The sequence below is a fragment of the Oncorhynchus mykiss genome, chromosome 18 (assembly GCF_057628025.1).
Source record: "Oncorhynchus mykiss isolate SJ-2025 chromosome 18, ASM5762802v1, whole genome shotgun sequence".
Lineage (NCBI taxonomy): Eukaryota > Metazoa > Chordata > Actinopteri > Salmoniformes > Salmonidae > Oncorhynchus > Oncorhynchus mykiss.
Window position 1 is genome coordinate 36244134 of NC_143039.1, and position 21915 is coordinate 36266048.

The window sequence follows — 21915 nt, forward strand, 5'->3', positions numbered from 1 at the left end:
AGTAAGCAACTAGGAGCCAACGGGGCATCACACAACATCAATATAACATTCAGCTTTTTTTTTTTCTTCAAGTCAAATGACTCCACTCGTGTCATTAAAAGGACTTGTTATGAGCTTGCAGGATCGACATTGCATACACACGCTATATATACAAAGTATGTGCACACCCCTTCAAATGAGTGGATTTGGCTATTTCCGCCACACCCTTTGCTGACAAGTGTATAAAATCAAGCACACAGCCATGTAATCTCCATAGACAAACATTGGCATTAGAATGGCCTTACTGAAGAGCTCAGTGACTTTTCATAGGATGCCATCTTTCCAACAAGTAAGTTTGTCAAATTTCTGCTCTGTTAGTTGCCCTGATCAACTGGAAGTGCTGTTATTGTGAAGTGGAACGTCTTGGAGCCATTCAGGCTATTCAAGCTCACAGAACCGTCTCTCCTCGGTTGCACCCGTCACTACCAAGTTCCAAATTGCCTCTGGAAGCAATGTCAGCACAGGAACTATTCGTCTGGAGCTTCATGAACTGGGTTTCCATGGCCGAGCTGCCTCACTCAAGCCTAAGATCACCATGCACAATGCCAAGTGTCAGTTGGAGTAGTGTAATGCTCGCCGCCATTGGACTAATCTGGTTTTAATTATCCCAGTAAAATGCTACCTGCCAAATACATAGTGCCAACTGTAAAGTTTGGTGGAGGAGGAATAATTGTCTGGGGCAGTTTTCATGGTTCGGGCTAGGCCCCTTAGTTCCAGTGAAGGGAGATCTTAACGCTACAACACCATGACATTCTAGACGATTCTGTGCTTCCAACTTTGTGGCAACAGTTTGGGGAAGGCCCTTTCCTGTTTCAGCATGACAATCTGTCTCTTGCTCAATCTTTCCTGGATTCCTTGCATCCTCTCTACTCGCATTGGAGAAAGTCAGAGGAAACTTGCACGAAGCGAGGTCCATACAGAAATGGTTTGTCGAGATCAGTGTGACCTCAACCCCATCAAACACCTTTGGGATGTTAAAGGTGTTCGATGGAACGCGGACTGCAAAGCCAGGCCTAATCGCCCAACATCCGTGCCTGACCTCACCAATGCTCTTGTGGCTGAATGCTGCGGGGACTTGCTTCCAATGTTCCAACATCTATTGGAAAGCCTTCCCAGAAGAGTGGGGGCTGTTGTAGCAGCAATTGGGGGGACCAACTCAATATTAATGTCCATGATTTTGGAATGAGATGTTCGACTAGCAGGTGTCCACTTACTTTGTCATGTAGTGTATGTTAGGGATTGGCTTTTTAGCCACCCTATGAAGACAATCTGTCTCTTGCTCAATCTTTCCTGGATTCCTTGCATCCTCTACTCGCATTGGAGAAAGTCAGAGGAAACTTGGTTCTTCTCCAATATGGTTGAGAAGAAGGTGAGGGGATCAGATGTGAGGAATCACGGAAAGATTAAATGAGATGGAGCCTATCAGTTGAAAAGGTTTAGGCAATGAACTGATGGTTTTGTTCTCCATTTTTCTTCACCTCTCCCACAGATCATCCTGAAGTAACTGTCAGGAAGGAAATGCAGTGTCAAGAAGCTGCACTGCCAAGCCCAAAACAGCCCTTTTTCTGTACATACTACCTTCCCCTTCAACAACCTGCATGCTAAGAGTGTAATACTACCAATTAACCATAAGACTTGAGTGCTGGTGTAAGATGATACACACAACAAAAATATGTAAATGTATTGCTAGGAAACTATTGCCATGAAAATTATGACAAAAAAGAATATGTACTGAACTACATACACTTAGTGGAGAGTTGGTGATGAGTTCATTTTAACGATTGTTTTCTCTGTTAAAGTAATATGGGTCCTTTTTTATATTTTGTTTTCAAAACAGAACCTCGATCTGCACAAATGTTCACCCTTTGAAAACACTCTTATTTGCACTATAAGAGAACTAGTGCTTATTGTCAAAAGTGCTTCATTGTTTTAAACAGGAGAGTCACAGAGAAGCCCCTGGTTGCAACTGGCGCTCCAGATCAAGCTAGAAGGGATTGTTTTACTTTTTGTTTGTTCTAATTATTTTAAAAAGACAAATGTTAGGAAAGAAGACATGCTTACTCAATGACTGTCCTCTTAATGATGGTTTGAACGTGTGCCCCCACCCCATCACCACCACCCCTTTAAAATGGTGTGGTATGCACTCCATATGAACCATTTGCCAACATTTAATCTCTGGAAAACCAACGGCTTGCCAAACGAAAGTCATCGCGACTGACAGACTAACGGACAGAAGCGATTGGAGTCGATCTGCAAGGGAACAGACGTGGAACAGCTTCGTGGCCAAAACGTGCGGTCGGGCCTCGTTTTTGTGCACGTCTGGGGAAAAAAGAACCTAGAATATCGATTTCTTCTCCTTCGTTAAATTTCAGTTTTACTTTTGGATGGGTGCTGACATTTGGGTTGTGTGTGTGTGTGTGTGTGTGTGAGAGGTTGGGTGGGAGACTCAGAGGGGTTGGTGTTGGGGAGAGTTATACCTGGCATCAGGGAGTGCTACTAGCCTATATTGCCCCGGTTTGTGTGCCACGGGCTTAACAAAAGCTTGCGGGTGGCCGAAAGCATACAGCGGGAGAGAGCCTCAGCCTGATGGGCCAAGCCATGGATTCTGCCAGCAGACTGGAACAGACCGACTCGACTGTAAGTCCACCAGAGGCCCCAAAGTCAAGACCACAGGGACGAGGCCTTTTGGGGAGTGGGGCTAGAAGGAGGGATAAGGGTGAGATCGGCGAGGGGTGAAACAAGTGCTACGACTCAAAAAGGTGCATTCAAAGATGCTAGTCATCGTCGTGTGATGACGTGAAGTCATTGACTGGAGGGCTATCTGTGACTGTCAGTCGTCACCCTGCTATCACCGAGAATCCTGTTTCTATTTGAGAAAAACTGTAGAAGTGCCTAAAAATCCTTTAACTTTAAAACAAGCATCTGGAGATACATACTTTGTCAAAGAAAAAATAAGAATATATTAAAGGATGGTTCAAGCAAAGTTCCCAATAGTATGTTGACCTATTTAGAGAAAAGACAATTCACTTTTCATGCAGAGGCCATGGTTAAAGCAGTACCCTAGTGTTATTGTAAACATATATTTAACACAACAAAAAATAACTTTCTGAATAGAATATATATATATAAACTAACCAAGATAGCTTGGTAGAATGTTTGTTAAACATTTCATGATGTAATATTTTGTTCTTACCATAGGTTTTTAGTAGTTTATATTGAAAAAAGTGATTGAGAATACAGGAAATTGTGACTTATGTGTAATGTATGTAACATGTTTCTTACTTTGAGAGTTTATAATCATGGTTGTAGCAGCAATGTATTCACATTTATTTCAATTTGTTTTATGATGTTAAGCATCAAGATAAGTGTGTCACCAGAACAGTCTGTTATTTTATGCCATGATATAGTTAATTGTGTACTAGCATTGTTTTAAACCAACCTCCACATTATTACCTAATGGTTTATGAGATGTATGTATTTCAACTCTAAATCACACTTCTCGACACTACACAACCAATTATTTTCCTTGTGTATGTGTGTTCAACAAAAAGGATCAGAATCATGACATTTTCATGGCGCTTGATCAACAGACAATCCACAACGAGACACCTTTGGTTAAAAAATAATAAGGCACTGGTCTTAGTATTTCGTTTTTTGTTTATTTTTGTTCACTTTCACTGAGATTTTCTTCTAAGAAGTTACAGTTTTAATGTAATCTTTGGTGGAAGGTGAACGAAGGTATTTTTTTGGGTAACTTATCGTATTTTAATGTTTTGTCAAATGAGTCAGAATGATGTAACCTATTCTATTTTGAAATGAATGTAATTTATTGCGCTGTGCATACCTACAAGGTCGTCTCTCTTTGGTCAGCCAATGAGATGCAGATCTGAAGCAAGGGGGTGGAGTCTTAAAAAGCCACCAATAGAAAGCTACTGGAGCTCCCTTGTCTTGTCATCAACACAGTTCATCGCATTACAGTAATGAACAAGGCTTTAGAATTGCTTATTGTTCAACAAAAAAAAAGAAAATAAGAATGTTAATTGTATAGGTGAAATTTTACCAAAAAAATGATTTAAATATGTACTTTTCACTCTAGTATTTCATGATATTAAGTTGTTGCTGTGGCAACATAAAGTTGCAATTACTAGAGTTCTGTATTTTTGTAAATTATGTAATCATTAAGTTGACTTTTTTTTCTAGAACACTGCACACATCACTAGATTGTAAAGCAGATTTCAACATTTCTTATTTGTCATGATTATGACAATTTTCCTTAGCAGCCTCTAAAGGTGTAACTTTAACACTTAAGATGTAATAGACAAAGTTACCAATGTTATTTAGGATGAAATTATAACAAATGATCTGTTAATTGAATAGTTAAGATGTACAACTTTTCCCCTGAGAAAGGACCACTGGTTTCATGCACACCAATGGAAAAATATTTATGAATGTAGTTTGTTAAATTGTTTATCATCAGTTAAGGATTGCACTTCTTCCGGTAAAGTAAAACATTTCATTATTACCGATGCCATACCTAATGAAATTTGCAAAGTTACTATACACCAGTAATTCTGTATAATAGTCACTACCTGTTTGTATCAGAGAAATAACCTTTGAGCATCTTGCATGGAAAAAAGTTTTTCTTAATAAACAATAATTTACTGAATGTTTCTAGTTATACTGAAAAACACAAAAGATAGTCTGCACATGAGACAAAAATCCAAGTTGTTCTTGGATTGTAATTAAATGGGTTGACATTGACTGACTTGATGGTAAGAGAAAAATATATAAGCACTTGGGTCAGCTGAGCAGACAGCTTATCCAAACACTTTGCCTTATTGTTAGTCCATCGTGCTTAAGGTTTTATGTTCCAGAGCTGTTAAAAAAAACTTTTAAAGGCTATAAACTAGTCTCTACTGAAGACTTTTGCGTTTATATATATATATATACACACACACACAGACTAAAAGTTTGGGGTAACTTAGAAATGTCCTTGTTTTTGAAAGAAAAAAAAAGAGTGGGAGGCCCCGGTGCACAACTGAGAAAGAGGACAAGTACATTCGTGTCTAGTTTGAAAAACAGACGCCTCACAAGTCCTCAACTGGCAGCTTCATTAAATAGAACCCACAAAACACCAGCCTCAAAGTCAACAGTTTTAAAGGCGACTCCGGAATGCTGGACTTCTAGGCAGAGTTCCTCTGTCCAGTGTCTGTTCTTTTGCTCATCTTCATCTTTCCTTTTTATTGGCCAGTCAGATATGGCTTTTTCTTTGCAACTCTGCCTAGAAGGCCAGCATCCCGGAGTTGCCTCTTCACTGTTGACGGTAAGACTGGGGTTTTTGCGGGTACTATTTAATGAAGCTGCCAGTTGAGGACTTGAGGCATCTGTTTCTCAAACTAGACACACTAATGTTCTTGTCCTCATGCTCAGTTGTACACTGGGGCCTCCCACTCCTCTTTCTATTCTGGTTAGAGACAGTTTGTGCTGTTCTGTGAAGGGAGTAGTACACAGCGTTGTACGAGATCTTCAGTTTCTTGGCAATTTCTCACATGTAATAGCCTTCATTTCTCAGAACAGGAATAGACTGACGAATTTCAGAAGGTCTTTGTTTCTGGCAATTTTGAGCCTGTAATCGAACCCACAAATGCTGATGCTCCAGATACACAACAAGTCTAAAGAAGGCCAGTTGTATTGCTTCTTTAATCAGAACAACAGTTTTCAGCTGTGCTAATATAATTGCAAAAGGGTTTTCTAATGAGCCTTTAAAATTATAAACTTGGATTAGCTAACAACGTGCCATTGGAACACATGTACCATGTATGTAATAATGTAATATGCCTATGTAGATATTCCATAAAAATAAGTCATTTACAACAATGTCTACACTGTATTTCTGATCAATTTTATGTTATTTTAATGGACAAAAAAATGTGTTTTTCTTTCAAAAACAAGGACATTTCTAAGACCCAAAACTTTTGAACTGTTGTGTGTGTGTGTATGTACATATATATATATAACGCTAAAAAGTAAAAACTTAAAACTATTTTTATTCATACACAAATTATATATCGTTTTAAGTTTAGTATTTTTTGGCGTTTTTAAAAGGTGAGGCCAAAAGGATCAACTGCTGTACAGAAAGCAGTCGTGTCCTAAGCCCCATTTAGAATACTTTAATAACACACCCTTCCTTACTTACTGATCTAACACAATTTGTTAAATTTAAGCAACAGTTCTATCATATGGCTTTCTCTAATCCAGCCATGGCAGATTAGGTATTTCTTCAAGGAAGGGGGAAAGCAATAATGCATTTTGTTAAAGTATTGGAACAGGGCCCTATTCTGTCCTTGTAGAGAGCTTGACGATGAGGGTTGTGGCCGTCATGCCATGCTGAATGGTCCCTAAAAGGACTTCAGCCAGAGTCGTATTCACAAGGAAGCAAATGTGCTGAAACGGGAAGGGGCTAACTGAACTTGTCCAATAAGAAACGCTTGTTTTTGTTTAATGTTGCAAAACGTTTCGCTACGGTGTTCACTATTGAATATTACCCAGGTAATGAATTGAGACTGCTTTGTCATCAGAAATGCAGTATCCCATCTACTTTACAAAAAATATATATAGAGAAAAAGACAAGACTCATTGGTTTATTAGTTTTGATGTAACCATTTTTCTGTTTTCTTTGTGCGTATAGTTTGTGCTATTTTATGTTACAGCAAGATAGTGTAAAATCTATTGAAATAAAGAAAGAAAAAATGGAAATGATGTTTGTTGAAATTACCTTATTTACATGAATAATGACTGGGTTGTCTTACTTGCCTTAGTTGAAAGTCCTGACTGTATGTCGCTCTGGACAAGTGTCTGCTAATGGACAAAATGTAAAAATGAATAATGCTCTTATGGACATGGTGAATGACAGACATGCTTCAACAGGGTTCCCCAACTGGTGGCCCATTGGCCGAATTTGGCCCACGGATGATTTTATGTCCAACCAGCGGAGGGGTGAAATTTTAACTTTTCTAAGTAAACATTTACATTTCAGCTCCAAGTGATAAATCAGCTCCAAGTGATAAAAATTGTGGAAATCTGTTCCAAAGTATCCCTTTACATCCGTCCCCTCGTCCGACCTGGGCGCGAACCAGGGACGCTCTGCACACGTCAACAGTCACCTGCGGCTCTGGCAGAGCAAGGGGAACCACTACTTCAAGGTCTCAGAGCAAGTGACGTCACTGATTGAAACGCCACTAGCGCGCACCACCGCTAACAAGCTAGCCATTTCACATCAGCTACACTCACGCCCCTTTTGAACTCCTCCTGTAGGCATAGCGCATTGGAGTAGGATGATATTGCATTGACAGGCACAACTCAGGCCTGTACTCGACACAGACCGATCAGAGGTGCAGTAGACCTATAAGCAACAATGAAGGAGTGTTTGCTTCCAATAAAAGCACATGTGCATTTCTACCCATCAGTAGAAAGAGCTTTCTCATGTCTTAAAAGGGAAGTGTTGTATTTTGAGACATGATTTAATAAGCTACACTACCGTTCAAAAGTTTGGGGTCACTTAGAAATGTCCTTGGTTTTAAAAGAAAAGCACATTTTTTGCCCATTAAAATAACATAAAATTAATCAGAAATACAGTGTAGACATTGTTAATGTTGTAAATGACTATTGTAGCTGGAAATGGCTGACTTTTTAAATGGAATATCTACATATGCGTAGAGAGGCCCATTGTCAGCAACCATCACTCCTGTGTTTCAATGGCACGTTGTGTGACCTAATCCAAGTTTGTCATTTTAAAAGGCAAATTGATCACTAGAAAACCCTTTTGAAATGATGTTAGCACAGCTGAAAACTGTTGTTCTGATTAAATAAGCAATAAAACTGGCCTTTACACTTGTTGAGTGTCTGGAGCATCAGCGAGTTTGAATACAGTCTCAGAATGGCCAGAAACAAAATACTTTCTTCTGAAACTCGTCAGTCTATTCTTGGTCTGGGAAATGAAGGCTATTCCATGTGAGAAATTGCCAAGAAACTGAATATCTCGTACAACGCTGACCCCGGCTTTTAATCAGGGCAAGGCGACTGGAAACCAGACCAAATACAAACAGTGTAGATATTCCCTCCGCAAGGCAATCGAACAAGCTAAGCGTCAGTATAGAGACAAAGTAGAGTCGCAATTCAACGACGAGCTGGCTGGTGTTTTTACGGACATATTAAATCAATCCTTATCCCAGTCTGCTGTTCCCACATGCTTCAAGATGTCCACCCTTGTTCCTGTTCCCAAGAAAGCTAAGGTAAAGGAGCTAAATGACTCGCTCCGTAGCACTCACTTCCGTCATCATGAAGTGCTTTGAGAGACTAGTCAAGGACCATATCACCTCTACCCTACCTGACACCCTAGACCCACTTCAATTTGCGTACTGCCCCAATAGATCCACAGACAACGCAATCACACTGCACACTGCCCTAACCCATCTGGACAAGAGGAATACCTATGTAAGAAAGCTGTTCATCGACTACAGCTCAGCATTTAACACCATAGTACCCTCCAAACTCGTCAATAAGTTTGACCCCGCCCTGTGCAACTGGGTCCTGGACTTCCTGACGGGCCGCCCCCAGGTGGTGAGGGTAGGAAACAACATCTCCACCACACTAATCCTCAACACTGGGGCCCCACAAGGGTGCGTTCTCAGCCCTCCTGTACTCCCTGTTCACCCATGACTGTGGCCATGCACGCCTCCAACTCAATCATCAAGTTTGCAGACGACACTACAGTGGTAGGCTTGATTACCAACAACGACGAGACGGCCTACAGGGAGGAGATGAGGAACCTCTGAGTCTGGTGTCAGGAAAATAACCTCACACTCAATGTCAATAAAACAAAGGAGATTATCGTGGACTTCAGGAAAGCAGAGGGAGCAGCCCCCTATCCACATCGAAGAGACAGTAGTGGAGAAGGTGGAAAGTTTTACATTCCTCGGCTTACACATCACGGACAAACTGAATTGGTCCACCCACACAGACAGTGTGGTGAAGAAGGCGCAGCAGCGCCTCTTCAACCTCAGGAGGCTGAAGAAATTTGGCTTGTCACCAAAAACACTCTCAAACTTTTACAGATGCACAATCGAGAGCATCCTGTCGGGCTGTATCACCGCCTGGTACGGCAACTGCTCCGCCCACAACCGTAAGGCTCTCCAGAGGGTAGTGAGGTCTGCACAACACATCACCGTGGGCAAACTACCTGCCCTCCAGGACACCTACAGCACCCAATGTCACAGGAAGGCCAAAAAGATCATCATGGACAACATCCACCCGAGCCACTACCTGTTTACCCCGCTATCATCCAGAAGGCGAGGTCAGTACAGGTGCATCAAAGCTGGGAACGAGAGACTGTTAAACAACTTCTATCTCAAGTCCATCAGACTGTTAAACAGCCATCACTAACATTGAGTGGCTGCTGCCAACATACTGACTCATCTCTAGCCACTTTAATAATAAAAAATTGGATGTAATAATTGTATCACTAGCCACTTTAAATATTGTTTACATACCCTACATTACTTCTCATATGTATATACTGTACTTTATACCATCTACTGCATCATGCCTATGCCGATTGGCCATCGCTCATCCATATATTTTTATGTACATATTCTTATTCATTCCTTTACACCTGTGTGTATAAGGTAGTTTTTGTGAAATTGTTAGATTACTTGTTAGATATTACTGCATGGTCGGAAATAGAAGCACAAGCGTTTCGCTACACTCACATTAACATCTGCTAACCATGCGTATGTGACAAATCAAATTTGATTTGAAGAACATTCGTGAGACGCAGAAAAAAATGAAAAGATGCTGGATGAGTGCTTGACGCCATCTCACAAGCATGGTGGAGGAAATGTGATGGTCTGGGGGTGCTTTGGTGGTTGTAAAGTGGGAGATTTGTACAGGGTAAAGGGGATATTGAAGAAGGAAGGCTATCACTCCATTTTGCAACTTCATGCCATACCCTGTGGACGGCGCTTAATTGGAGCCAATTTCCTCCTACAACAGGACAATGACCCAAAGCACAGCTCCAAACTATGCAATAACTATTTAGGTAGAAAGCAGTCAGCTGGTATTCTGTCTATAATGAAGTGGCCAGCACAGTCACCGGATCTCAACCCTATTGAGCTGTTGTGGGAGCAGCTTGACTGTATGGTACGTAAGAAGTGCTCATCAAGCCAATCCAACTTGTGGGAGGTGCTTCAGGAATCATGGGGTGAAATCTTTTCAGATTACCTCAACAAATTGACAACTAGAATGCCAAAGGTCTGCAAGGCTGTAATTGCTGCAAATGGAGGAATCTTTGACGAAAGCAAAGTTTGAAAGACAAATAATGATTTCAATTGAAATAATTGTATTAACTCATTACATGTCTGTTTTCATGGAAAACAAGGACATTTCTAAGTGACTCAAACTTTTGAACGTTAATGTATATATTATTAATATTTTATTAAGTGTTGAAATGATGACCCTATCCTCAGTAGCCTTCCAGCAGGCTATTGGGAAACATAAGCACTTATAACCTCGAAATTGTCTCGCTATTCATGTTGAACAAATTACTCTGTTAATTTGAACTAAGCAAGCTGCTAAATCATTCTGTTTACATCTTTCCTACATCTTGTCTAGGCCACTGTAAACTATCTGAAATTAGGTGTAGGCCTATAGGCTAACTGACTTTATCTAAGCAAACCATGGCAAATTTGAATTAAAGGATGAATCCAAATTTGAGATTTTTTGTTCCAACCATCGTGTCTTTGTGAGACGCAGAGTAGGTGAACGGATGATCTCTGCATGTGTGGTTCCCACAGTGAAGCATGGAGGAGGAGGTGTGATGGTGCTTTGCTGGTGACACTGACAGTGATTTATTGAGAATTCAATGCACCCTTAACCAGCATGGTTAAAACAGCATTCTGTAGCGATACGCCATCCCATCTGGTTTGAGCTTAGTGGGACTATCATTTGTTTTTCAACAGGACAATGACCCAACACACCTCCAGGCTGTGTAAGGGCTATTTGCCCAAGGGTGATGGAGTGCTTTATCAGATGATCTGGCCTCCACAATCACCTGACCTCAACCCAATTGCGATGGTTTGGGATAAGTTGGATTGCAGAGTGAAGGAAATGCAGCCAATAAGTGCTCAGCACTGGGGAACTCCTTCAAAACTGTTCCATTCCAGGTGTAGCTGGTTGAGAGAATGCCAAGAGTGTGCAAAGCTGTCATCAAGGCAAAGGGTGGCTACTTTGGAGAATCTCCAATATATTTTGTTTTGTTTAACACTGTTACTACATGATTCCTAGTGTTATTTCATAGTTTTGAAAATATTAAAAATAAAGAAAACCCTGGAATGAGTAGGGGTGTCCAAACTTTTGACTGGTACTGCATTCAAATTCCTTTATAACACATGTCATAGCTCGCAATTATTATTTTTAGGAAAACCTCATTTAGCTTCTAACGTCGTTACAAGTTACTACGATATTCCTTCTTAATTTGCTCGATAACGTCATGGAAAAAGGGCTTATTGTATAAATATGGCAACTCGTCTCTTGCTGTGAAAATAATTTTGGGGATACTTTTTAGGCCATTTGTGCAGGTTGAGTGGTCATTGGACTAGACATTTTTGCTTAGACCTGGCAACCCTGATGGAAACTTTAGGCCAAACCCCTCCCTTCCGCTAATTTCACTCGTGTTTATCATGGCCAAAAGGAAATGCATTCGCTCCAATCCTGATTCGTCCAAATAATCAATGATGAAAACCCAAAACCAGGAAGAACTGCTGCTCGTAATCACAGCCAGTGTATTTGGAAATAATTCAGACCTCTTGACTTTTTCCACATTTTTTTACTTTACAGGCTTATTCTAAAATGAATTACAATTTTTTTTGTGTAAATGTATTCAAAATAAGAAACAGAAATACCTTATTTACATAAGTATTCAGACCTTTTGCTATGAGACTCAAAATTGAGCTCATGTGCATCCTGTTTCCATTGATCATCCCTGAGATGTTTCTACAACTTGATTGGAATCCACCTGTGGTAAATTCAAAGGCACACACACCAGTCTTCATAAGTTCCCACAGTTGACATTGCATGTTAGACCAAAAACTAAGCCATGAGGTCGAAGGAATTGTCCATAGACCTCCGAGACAGGATTGTGTCGAGGTACAGATCTGGGGAAGGGTAACAAAACATTTCTGCATCATTGAAGGTCCCCAAGAACACAATGGCCTCCATCATTCTTAAATGGAAGAAGTTTGAAACCACCAAGACTCTTCCTAGAGCTGACCACCCTGCCAAACTGAGCAACCGGGGGAGAAGGGCCTTATTCGGGGGGGGGGGGGGGGGTGAGCAAGAACCCGATGGTCACTCTGACAGAGCTCCAGATTTCCTCTATGGAGATGGGAGAACCTATCAGAAGGACAACAATCTCTGCAGCACTCCACCAATCAGGCCTTTATGGTAGAGTGGCCAGATGGAAGCCACTCCTCAGTAAAAGGAACATGACAGCCCGCTTGGAGTTTGCTAAAAGGCACCTAAAATCTCAGACCATGAGAAACAAGATTATCTGGTCTGATTAAACTAATATTGAACTCTTTGGCCTGAATGCTAAAAGGCACATAAAATCTCAGACCATGAGAAACAAGATCATCTGGTCGGATGAAACTAATATTGAACTCTTTGGCCTGAATGCCAAATGTCACATCTGGAGGAAATCACCATCCCTAAGGTGAAGCATGGTGGTGGCAGCATCATGCTGTGGGGGTGTTTTTCAGTGGCAGGAACTGGGAGACTAGTCAGGATTGAGGCAAAGATGAACATAGCATACTACAGAGAGCTCCTTAAAGAAAACCTGCTCCAGAGAGCTCAGGATCTCAGACTGGGGTGAAAGTTCACAATCCAACAGGACAATGACCCTAAGCAGACAGCCAAGACAACACAGGAGTGGCTTTTGAACAAGTCTCTGAATGTCCTTGAGTGGTCCAGCCAGAGCCCGGACTTGAACCAGATCAAATATCTGTGGAGAGACCTGAAAATAGCTGTGCAGCAACGCTCCCCATCCAACCTCACAGAGCCTGAGAGGATCTTCAGAGAACAATGGCCGGTTCATCTGTCCACAAGAATCTGTCCATGAGAGGTTAGATATTTACTAGTCGATAGCAATGTTATCGACATATTGTAGCACACCATTTTTTTTAGCTCACTTATTTTGCTAGGTAGAAAAAAAGTTGACACAAATTCACTCAGAAATGGAGGATGAGGATAGCTAGCTATAGCAAACTAACGTTAGCAGCTGCTTTTTCAATAAGAAGCAACTGTGACAACATTGACCCGATGCATTTTTTGTTGTTGTAACTTTCCTATTGAGCAAAATCCACCCCTCCAAAGAAAGCATGGATCTGGGGCTTCTCCGAAATGCCACCAGATCCGTGATCTCGCCAGCACTCGGCAAGCTGTATAGAAAATTCCACCAGAGCCTTAGAATGGCCAAATTACCGCAATGCCCAGCCTCCACAAACACCTTGAGAACTTGCTCTATTCAGTAACACCAAGATAACACATTTTGGTTCTGAAGGTTGTGGTAATGTTCCCTGATCATTGCACCCATGTTCCCTAAAGGTTCAAATAGATGGTTTTCTTAACATTCTTTGAACGTTCTCCTTTGGTTGTATTGAAGGTAGTGGGGAACGTTCTGGGAACATTAAAGTTAAGAACGCACTCTGAAGGTTACAAAGTAGGAACATTCTGGGAATGTTCTCTGAAGGTTACAAAGTAAGGAACTCCCATACATGGTTTTCTTAACTTTCTCATAATTATGCATGAATTAAACAAAATATATCTAACATTTTATTTAGAAGATGTGTACACACAAACACCACACAGGATTACACAATTAAATATAAACAATTAACACATTTATCATTTCAGTTAACAATTCATTTTTAAAACAGGTTTGGAGAAATCTGTAATCTTATTTGCACACACATATCACGAACACACAACACACAGGCTTACACCAATTAAATATGAATAATTAACACATTTATAATTTCAACAATTAATTTTTTCCAAATGGGTTTGGAAAAATCTGCACTCTGATTGACACACACACACACACACCGGATTACACAATTATCTGGACACCATCTATGGTACAGGGGAGTCAAGTGCTCGCTCACTCTGCAACCTCCTCTGCAACCCTCTCCAATACCTGTAAACCAAACAAGGAGTTCTTAATTATATAAGTACTATTATCAGGGTTCTTACGGGCATTGTAGCATTGTAGCATGATTTAATTTGATTTGATTTGTGCATTGGTATTCAATTTATGTTATTATAAAAAAATATATGGCCGATAAAAATGTGTTCAGTGCTCTTTGACCAGAAAATCTGAAATCATATTGAATTGCTGGGTTTTAAATACAAACCAGAATGAAAAAAATATATAACTCAATCCAATGCTTTAAAGTCAATGATGAGGTATGTGTGCACACTTAGGGAGGTAAAGCAGAGTTTCTTAAACTGTGGGTCGGGACCCAAAGTGGGCACTGGGCATGTGAGAGGTAGGTCACGAGTTAATACCTTTATAATACTATTTGTTCTTACCTTGGGTCGTTGTAGGATAGTTAATTCCTCATTTGGTTCTGAAGCTGAACCCCTGAGGTAGCGAATTGGGACATAACACAAATCATGTCACATAGAACACACAAACACATACAAAGGTGATGCTGTATCTGTCAGAAAGCAGACTAGGAGCTGGACCTCAGCACAACCCTGACCGGGAAAGAAGGTCACCACCTAGGCCAAATTATTGTCACCGACTATTAGTATATTCTCTGTGTAGAGTGACATAGGTTGTGATGACAGTGAGTCAAACCAAATGGCTCACCAATAGGGATGTAAACAAATGTGTGCACACAATATGAGAGAAATGTGCTTTTTGTGTGTATGGAACATTTCTGGTATTTTTTATTTCAGCTCATGAAACATGGGACCAACACTTTACATGTTGCGTTTATATTTTTGTTCGGTGTAGAAACTACTAGTCTGTGTACCAGTCATTTTAGCTTACATTCCACTCCTTGCCGATCCTGTCATTTTCCAAAGTGGCAAGGAGTGGAATGTAATAGCTGAACAGAGACCACAACCAGGATAAACAACTACTGGAATGTGGTTTTAACCAATCAGCATCGAGCATCCATAATACAAATGAGAAGAAACCAAATAAGTAGAGCTCATAGGATGAATTGTTATCAATTTAGTAAATCATGCATTATATTATATTTTGTTGTTTTTAAGGAATGAAGACATACAAGTAGAAATAACTAGGCCTAGCTGACATGTAGACACCAACTTCCCAAAAATAAACATTCCCACAACTTTAGAGAATGGTCCCTTAAGAGTCTCGTTAAGTTATTACCTATAATTTTCCTGTGATGTACAAGGACTGTTTCCAACAGACCATTCTCACAATGTCACACCAAACACACACAGAACATGGTTGCCATGTTCTCAGAATATAAGATATTAGTGTTCTAGACATGTTTCATGGCAAAAGGTGCAAGAACAGTCCTGTGTCCAATTACATTTAAAACATAGGACGTTCTCTCATGATCCCATGTTTTTTTTTTGTCTAGTTCCCAGCTTGTTCTGGGGACATGCCTAAATTCGTGTTTTTTTTAAACACCTAATGGTCCCAAAGAAACATTCTTAAAAATAAATGTGTTTCTTTACACACCACCTCTTGCTACTTTCAACATACAAACGCTGTATGTTGAAAGTGCTGTTTGTGTGGGGGGTGTCCCTAACATTACCAACGGACCTAGAGCTGTGAATGGATTAGTGGTCCACCAATCAGGGCCTTGCTGGGCTCGGCAACAGTAACAAGTGGTGTTGTGTAATGAAACGGTTTTTAGGAGACGATTCTTTAGGACCATCGGTGGAGGTCCTGAAAATGTCTTTAGGTACATACCCGGAACAAGCCGGAAACTAAACAAAAAACCTCCAGGGGACCATGACAGAATGTCCTGTGTTTTAAACGTCCATGGACACAGGAATGTTCTTGCAACGTTCCAATGAAACGCGTTATTATTATTGGTTTTTAGATCAGATGTGAGGCATCTGGCGTTGTGTTTGTATATCGCTGTGCTGATCTGTCTCGCTACTGTAAATTGAGAATTCCTTTCAGATAAATGATCCTTATGAATGGTCTAAAATAGCATCCTTTCCTTTACAAATACTTATATTTGATTTTGACATGTGAAAGTATTCTGACATTTGCCTTCCCTTATCCTGTGTGTTCAGATCAGCGCAGACAGTGTAAGTGGGTTACAGAAGTATTGAAGCAGAACTGAACTCGAAAACTGATGTATCTCGTTGAAAAATGGCATATGTGACATCGATATTAAATCAGAAACCTTTATTCCAGTGGCAAAATGGACAAAAAAAGGTTAATTTGGCCATAAAGTGAATATCTTCCAAAACTGAGGTTTAGGCTATGTAATAGAATTAATGTGAAACATTAATGAATGCATTTCTATAGCTTCCAAAATATTTTTAGAATGGTGGAGGAGTGCCAAGATCACAGTCAGTGTAGTCAGCTCAGCTATCCCCATTGAGACCGTGTCTGTGCCTCGACCTAGGTTGGGCAAAACTAAACATGGCGGTGTTCGCCTTAGCAATCTCACTAGAATAAAGACCACCTCCATTCCTGTCATTATTGAAAGAGATCATGATACCTCACATCTCAAAATAGGGCTACTTAATGTTAGATCCCTTACTTCAAAGGCAATTATAGTCAATTAACTAATCACTGATCATAACCTTGATGTGATTGGCCTGACTGAAACATGGCTTCAGCCTGATGGCTGAAGCCGTGCATCCCGCAAAGGCGGAGGTGTTGCTAACATTTACGATAGCAAATTTTAACTTACAAAAATAAAAATGATGTTTTTGTCTTTTGAGCTTCTAGTCATGAAATATATGCAGCCTACTCAATCACTTTTTATAGCTACTGTTTACAGGCCTCCTGGGCCATATACAGCGTTCCTCATTGAGTTCCCTGAATTCCTATCGGACCTTGTAGTCATAGCAAATAATATTCTAATTTTTGGTGACTTTAATATTCAAATGGAAAAGTCCTCAGACCCTCTCGCAAGGGGCTTTCGGAGCCATCATTAACTCAGTGGGTTTTGTCCAATATGTCTGGACCTACTCACTGTCACAGTCATACTCTGGACCTAGTTTTGTCCCATGGAATAAATGTTGTGGATCTTAATGTTTTTCCTCATAATCCTGGACTATCGGACCACCATTTTATTACGTTTGCAATTGCAACAAATAATCTGCTCAGACCCCAACCAAGGAGCATCAAAAGTTGTGCAATAAATTCACAGACAACACAAAGATTCCTTGATGTCCTTCCAGACTCCCTCTGTCTACCCAAGGACGTCAGAGGACAAAAATCAGTTAACCACCTAACTGAGGAACTCAATTTAACCTTGCGCAATACCCTAGATGCAGTTGCACACCTAAAAACTAAAAACATTTCTCATAAAGAAACTAGCTCCCTGGTATACAGAAAATACCAGAGTAAGCTTCCAGAAGCAAGCTTCCAGAAAATTGGAACGGAAATGGCACCACACCAAACTGGAAGTCTTCCGACTAGCTTGGAAAGACAGTACCGTGCAGTATCGAAGAGCCCTCCCTGCTGCTCAATCATCCTATTTTTCCAACTTAATTGAGGAAAATAAGAACAAATCCGAAATTCCTTTTTGAAACTGTCGCAAAGCTAACTAAAAAGCAGCATTCCCCAATAGAGGATGGCTTTCACTTCAGCAGTAATAAATTCATGAACTTCTTTGAGGAAAAGATCATGATTATTAGAAAGCAAATTACTGACTCCTCTTTAAATCTGCATATTCCAGGGGGCGGAGCTAGCATGTTGGAGTGAACGGCTGTGTGTGAGAGGCTCCTGCAACTTTTTTGCGAAATTATCTAATTTAACCTACTTTATGGCACTTTTTACAACAAACGTTTCTTTCTAATTCAAGATTGTAACTTTTTATATGAAAATGCCGAGTAATAAGCGACCAAAGGACAATAAATCCACAGCGGAGGCCTACTCCCCACTAAACAACGAGACAGACATGGCGGGAGGCACATGCAACAACGTGACACTTACAGAACTTAACCGGGCTTTGGGGGAGCTACGTGTTGCCATAGCTGAGGATCTTTTTTTTTTTATTTTTAATTTTACCCCTTTTTCTCCCCAATTTCGTGGTATCCAATTGTTGTAGTAGCTACTATCTTGTCTCATCGCTACAACTCCCGTACGGGCTATAGCTGAGGATCTTAAGGCCACTATTGCTGAACTGGACACCAAAATCGAGAGCATCATTCGAACGGTCGCTTCGCATGGCCAGAGTATTGTGGACCGTGAGAAAGCTTCTGAATTCAACGCTGGTAGGATCGACGAGTTAGAGAAGCTATGCACGCCATTGCAGGATAGTGTGCAGAGGCTTTCTGTGAAAGTGGTGGACCTGGAGGGCCGATCCAGACGTAATAACCTTTGCGTTGTTGGTCTGGCAGAGGGGGTGGAGGTGGGCTCTCGCCCCACCGACTTCTTTGCCAAGCTATTAAAGGATGCAATGGGATCGAATGTTTTGGCTTCGGATCCCCAGCTGGACCGTGCACATCGCTCCCTTGTCCCAGTGCCTGGACCGGGTCAACATCCTCGCCCAGTAATCATCTGTTGTCATAGTTTCAAGACCAAGGATCTTATCCTGCGTGAAGCTCGAATGAGGGGCAACCTGTCACATAAAGGGCATCCATTCCGTGTATATGAGGATTATGCGCCCGATGTGGCAAAGCATCGCACCGACTACAGAGATGTCATGACCAAACTCTACAAACTCCATCTTCGCCCAGCCTTACTCTTCCCTGCAAGACTAAGAATTAGCCCACCTTCCGGTGAGAAGATTTGTCTCTCCTTGGTTTTGGACGCAGAGAAGTTTATCCGGGGATATACACCAATCCCCCGTACAGGTTAGAGTGCCTTGTTATTGCGTGTTAGGGTCTGCTCATGGACTCGAATCCATACTATACCATATTGGGTGAAAACGTATTAAACGGGCTCAACAAGGGCTACCGAACATGTAAGACGCTGAGCAGACCAATGGATGGCGGTCAGAGCTCTCATTTAACGTTAAATTCACTTTCATCCCGGCTGTGCTCAGAGCGATGCATATTTTTACTTCCAGGTTTGATCACTGACACCTTCGGACGGATATACTTATATTCCCCCACTTTTGTTTTGTTTCGTTATTTATTTTACAATCCTTACATTATTCTTACTACCATACCATTTATTTATTGCTTGCAGGGGACTGGGGGTGGTGGTTGGGAAGGGGCAGACGCAGACACCTGGTTAGCAAGTTGATGTTTTGTGCCGTTCTGCCTTTGCCTGGCCGTGGGCCTCTCTCCCGACTAGAGTCCCAACAGCCCTCTGTAGTGCTTATGTCTGTGTAGGTGTGCGTACATATAATTACTATTTGTACTTTATTACTATTTTTTCTTAGCATTTTAGTATTATGTATGTGTATATTTTAAATCAGTGGGGTATGAATGTATGTGTGCATGTGCATATGGATGTATATACATATTTTTTAAATATATATTTTTATATATGCATTTTTTTGTGTGTGTATGTATGTGTGGGTGTGGATATGTATGTATATATATAATATTTTATTTATTTAATCTTAAAAAGGAAAGAAATGTGTCTGTATGTATATATATATATATATTTGTTTTTATATATATATTTTTTTATTGGGGGCGTACATTTAATTTAGCAAAATCCTTGTTCCGATCTCCTGACCCACAGTATGTAAAGGTACGGCTGACTATGTCGGTTGCGGATGGTTTATTTTTTGACCGGCATTGCTTAGCAATATAATCTTGAGGCTATATCTTGCTTATCTCTGGGATTGACCCAGGATGACGCTTAAGTGCGCAATATGTTTAAGTTGCAACTTATTCTGTTTAGGTTTATTAGATGCTAACTGAACACTTTATTCGCGGGAGCCTCCTCAGTTCATATGTTAGTAGAAGTTCTAGGATAGTGAGAGGTGAACGTATAGTTGGGATTTTATTTTTGTTTTACCTCTTGTTCGAGGTTGCGCCGTGCTTCTTTGGCATCGGCCAGACAATGTGTTTATTCTTTTTTTTTTCCCTCTCCTGTTTGTGCAGGAGGGGGGGGGGGGTGTTGGGGGAATTAGGGGAACAGGGTGGGAAGCAAAGGTGCTTGCAGGGGGAGGGATGGGTTGGATACTGCTCGGGTGTAGGTGCTACATATGCTGATCATGATGGCTTGGTGCGCTTTCTTACCTTTTTATCGAGTTACATGTTATGCAGGCCACCATAGGAACTACAAACGAGAGGCTTACATTCACTTCCTGGAATGTCAGGGGTTTAAACGAACCAATTAAGAGAGGCAAGGTCCTAGCCCACTTGAAAGCACTCTCGTCTGATATTATATTTTTGCAAGAAACCCATCTGAAAAATAACTCTCATAGCAGACTTAATTGTAGGTGGGTGGGGCAAGTGTATCGCTTAACTTCTCTGCCAAAACGAGAGGAACAGCGATTCTGTTACGGAAAATAATTCCCTTTCTACATAAAACCACTACTGCGGATAAAGAGGGTCGGTATGTGATCGTAATAGGGGAAATCCACTCTACCTCAGTAACTCTACTAAATATCTATGGGCCAAACATTGATAACCCCTATTTTTTCAAAAGAGTCCTTGCCCTGATTCCAGATATCTCCCATACTAATCTGGTCATTGGAGGGTACCTTAACTGTGTGCTAGACCAATATTTGGATAGAACCTCTACCCGCCGAACCCTTACCTCCTATTCAAGCGAATTCTTGAATACCTACATAAAAAATTCGAACTTATTTGATATATGGAGGATCGCTAACCCTACGGGTAGGGAATACTCCTTTTACTCTCATGTTCACAATGTTTACACTCGAATTGACTACTTTTTGTTGGATGCTAGACTACTCCCCTATACCTGTAATGTAAGGTATCATGATATTATAATCTCGGACCACAGTCCACTCACCTTCTCCCAGAGATTGGGTGACATTGTACCAAACGAGAGGGTCTGGAGGTTGAATTCTCAGCTTCTCACAGAACCAACATTCTGTGAATATCTTAAAGACCAAATAAAAAAAATATTTGATACCAACGACAACACAGAGACTTCCCCAGCATTATTGGGGGAAACACTGAAGGCTTATCTGAGAGGCTGTATCATCTCCTTTCAGGCTGCCAGGAGTAGGCAAAACAGAGGAAAACTGGAAGAACTGGAGGGACAAATTCACTTACTGGATAGGGAGAATGCTAGCCATCCATCTATGGAGAAACATAAAAAAAATCCTCTTTAAAATTTGAATATAATCAGATTCTCTCAGCTAAAATTGCTAAATCTTTTCTCTATGCCAAGCAAAAATATTTTGAGTTTGGTGACAAACCACACAAATTACTCGCCAGACAACTTCGAAAAAATGTGAGTGACCGAATGATTCACAGGGTTAAATCTGCATCTGGGGAATTACTCTCTTCCCCCAAAGACCTCAATGACAGATTCCGTCAGTTTTATGAGACTATATACATCTAAAGCGGATCCTAACCCCTTAATTATGCAAACATTTTTGCCCTGAACCAGGAAGATTTTAACTTCCTGAATAAGGAAATATCTCTCGATGAAATTCGAGAAACAATTAAATCTCTAAAGAGTGGCAAGACCCCGGGCCCAGATGGATACCC

At 40.8% G+C, this 21915-nt stretch overlaps 1 protein-coding gene across 36 annotated transcripts in view; it reads left to right on the plus strand.

The window, feature by feature from the left end:
- The window catches only part of LOC110495966 (muscleblind-like protein 2a), a 99661-nt gene that overhangs the window by 69414 nt on the left and 8332 nt on the right, over positions 1-21915 (plus strand). For 27 of the 36 annotated variants that reach the window (XM_090208306.1, XM_090208305.1, XM_090208308.1 and 24 more), the window contains one exon: positions 1529-6795. The exons of 5 other annotated variants lie outside the window; for them this stretch is intronic. In XM_090208306.1, coding sequence (XP_090064432.1) covers positions 1529-1543 — 15 coding nt within the window. In that variant the 3' untranslated portion in view covers positions 1544-6795. Of the gene's footprint in view, positions 1-1528; positions 6796-21915 lie in introns of those variants that run through there. 4 more of the 36 variants (XM_090208309.1, XM_090208320.1, XM_021571527.3 and 1 more) reach the window with 1 other exon arrangement.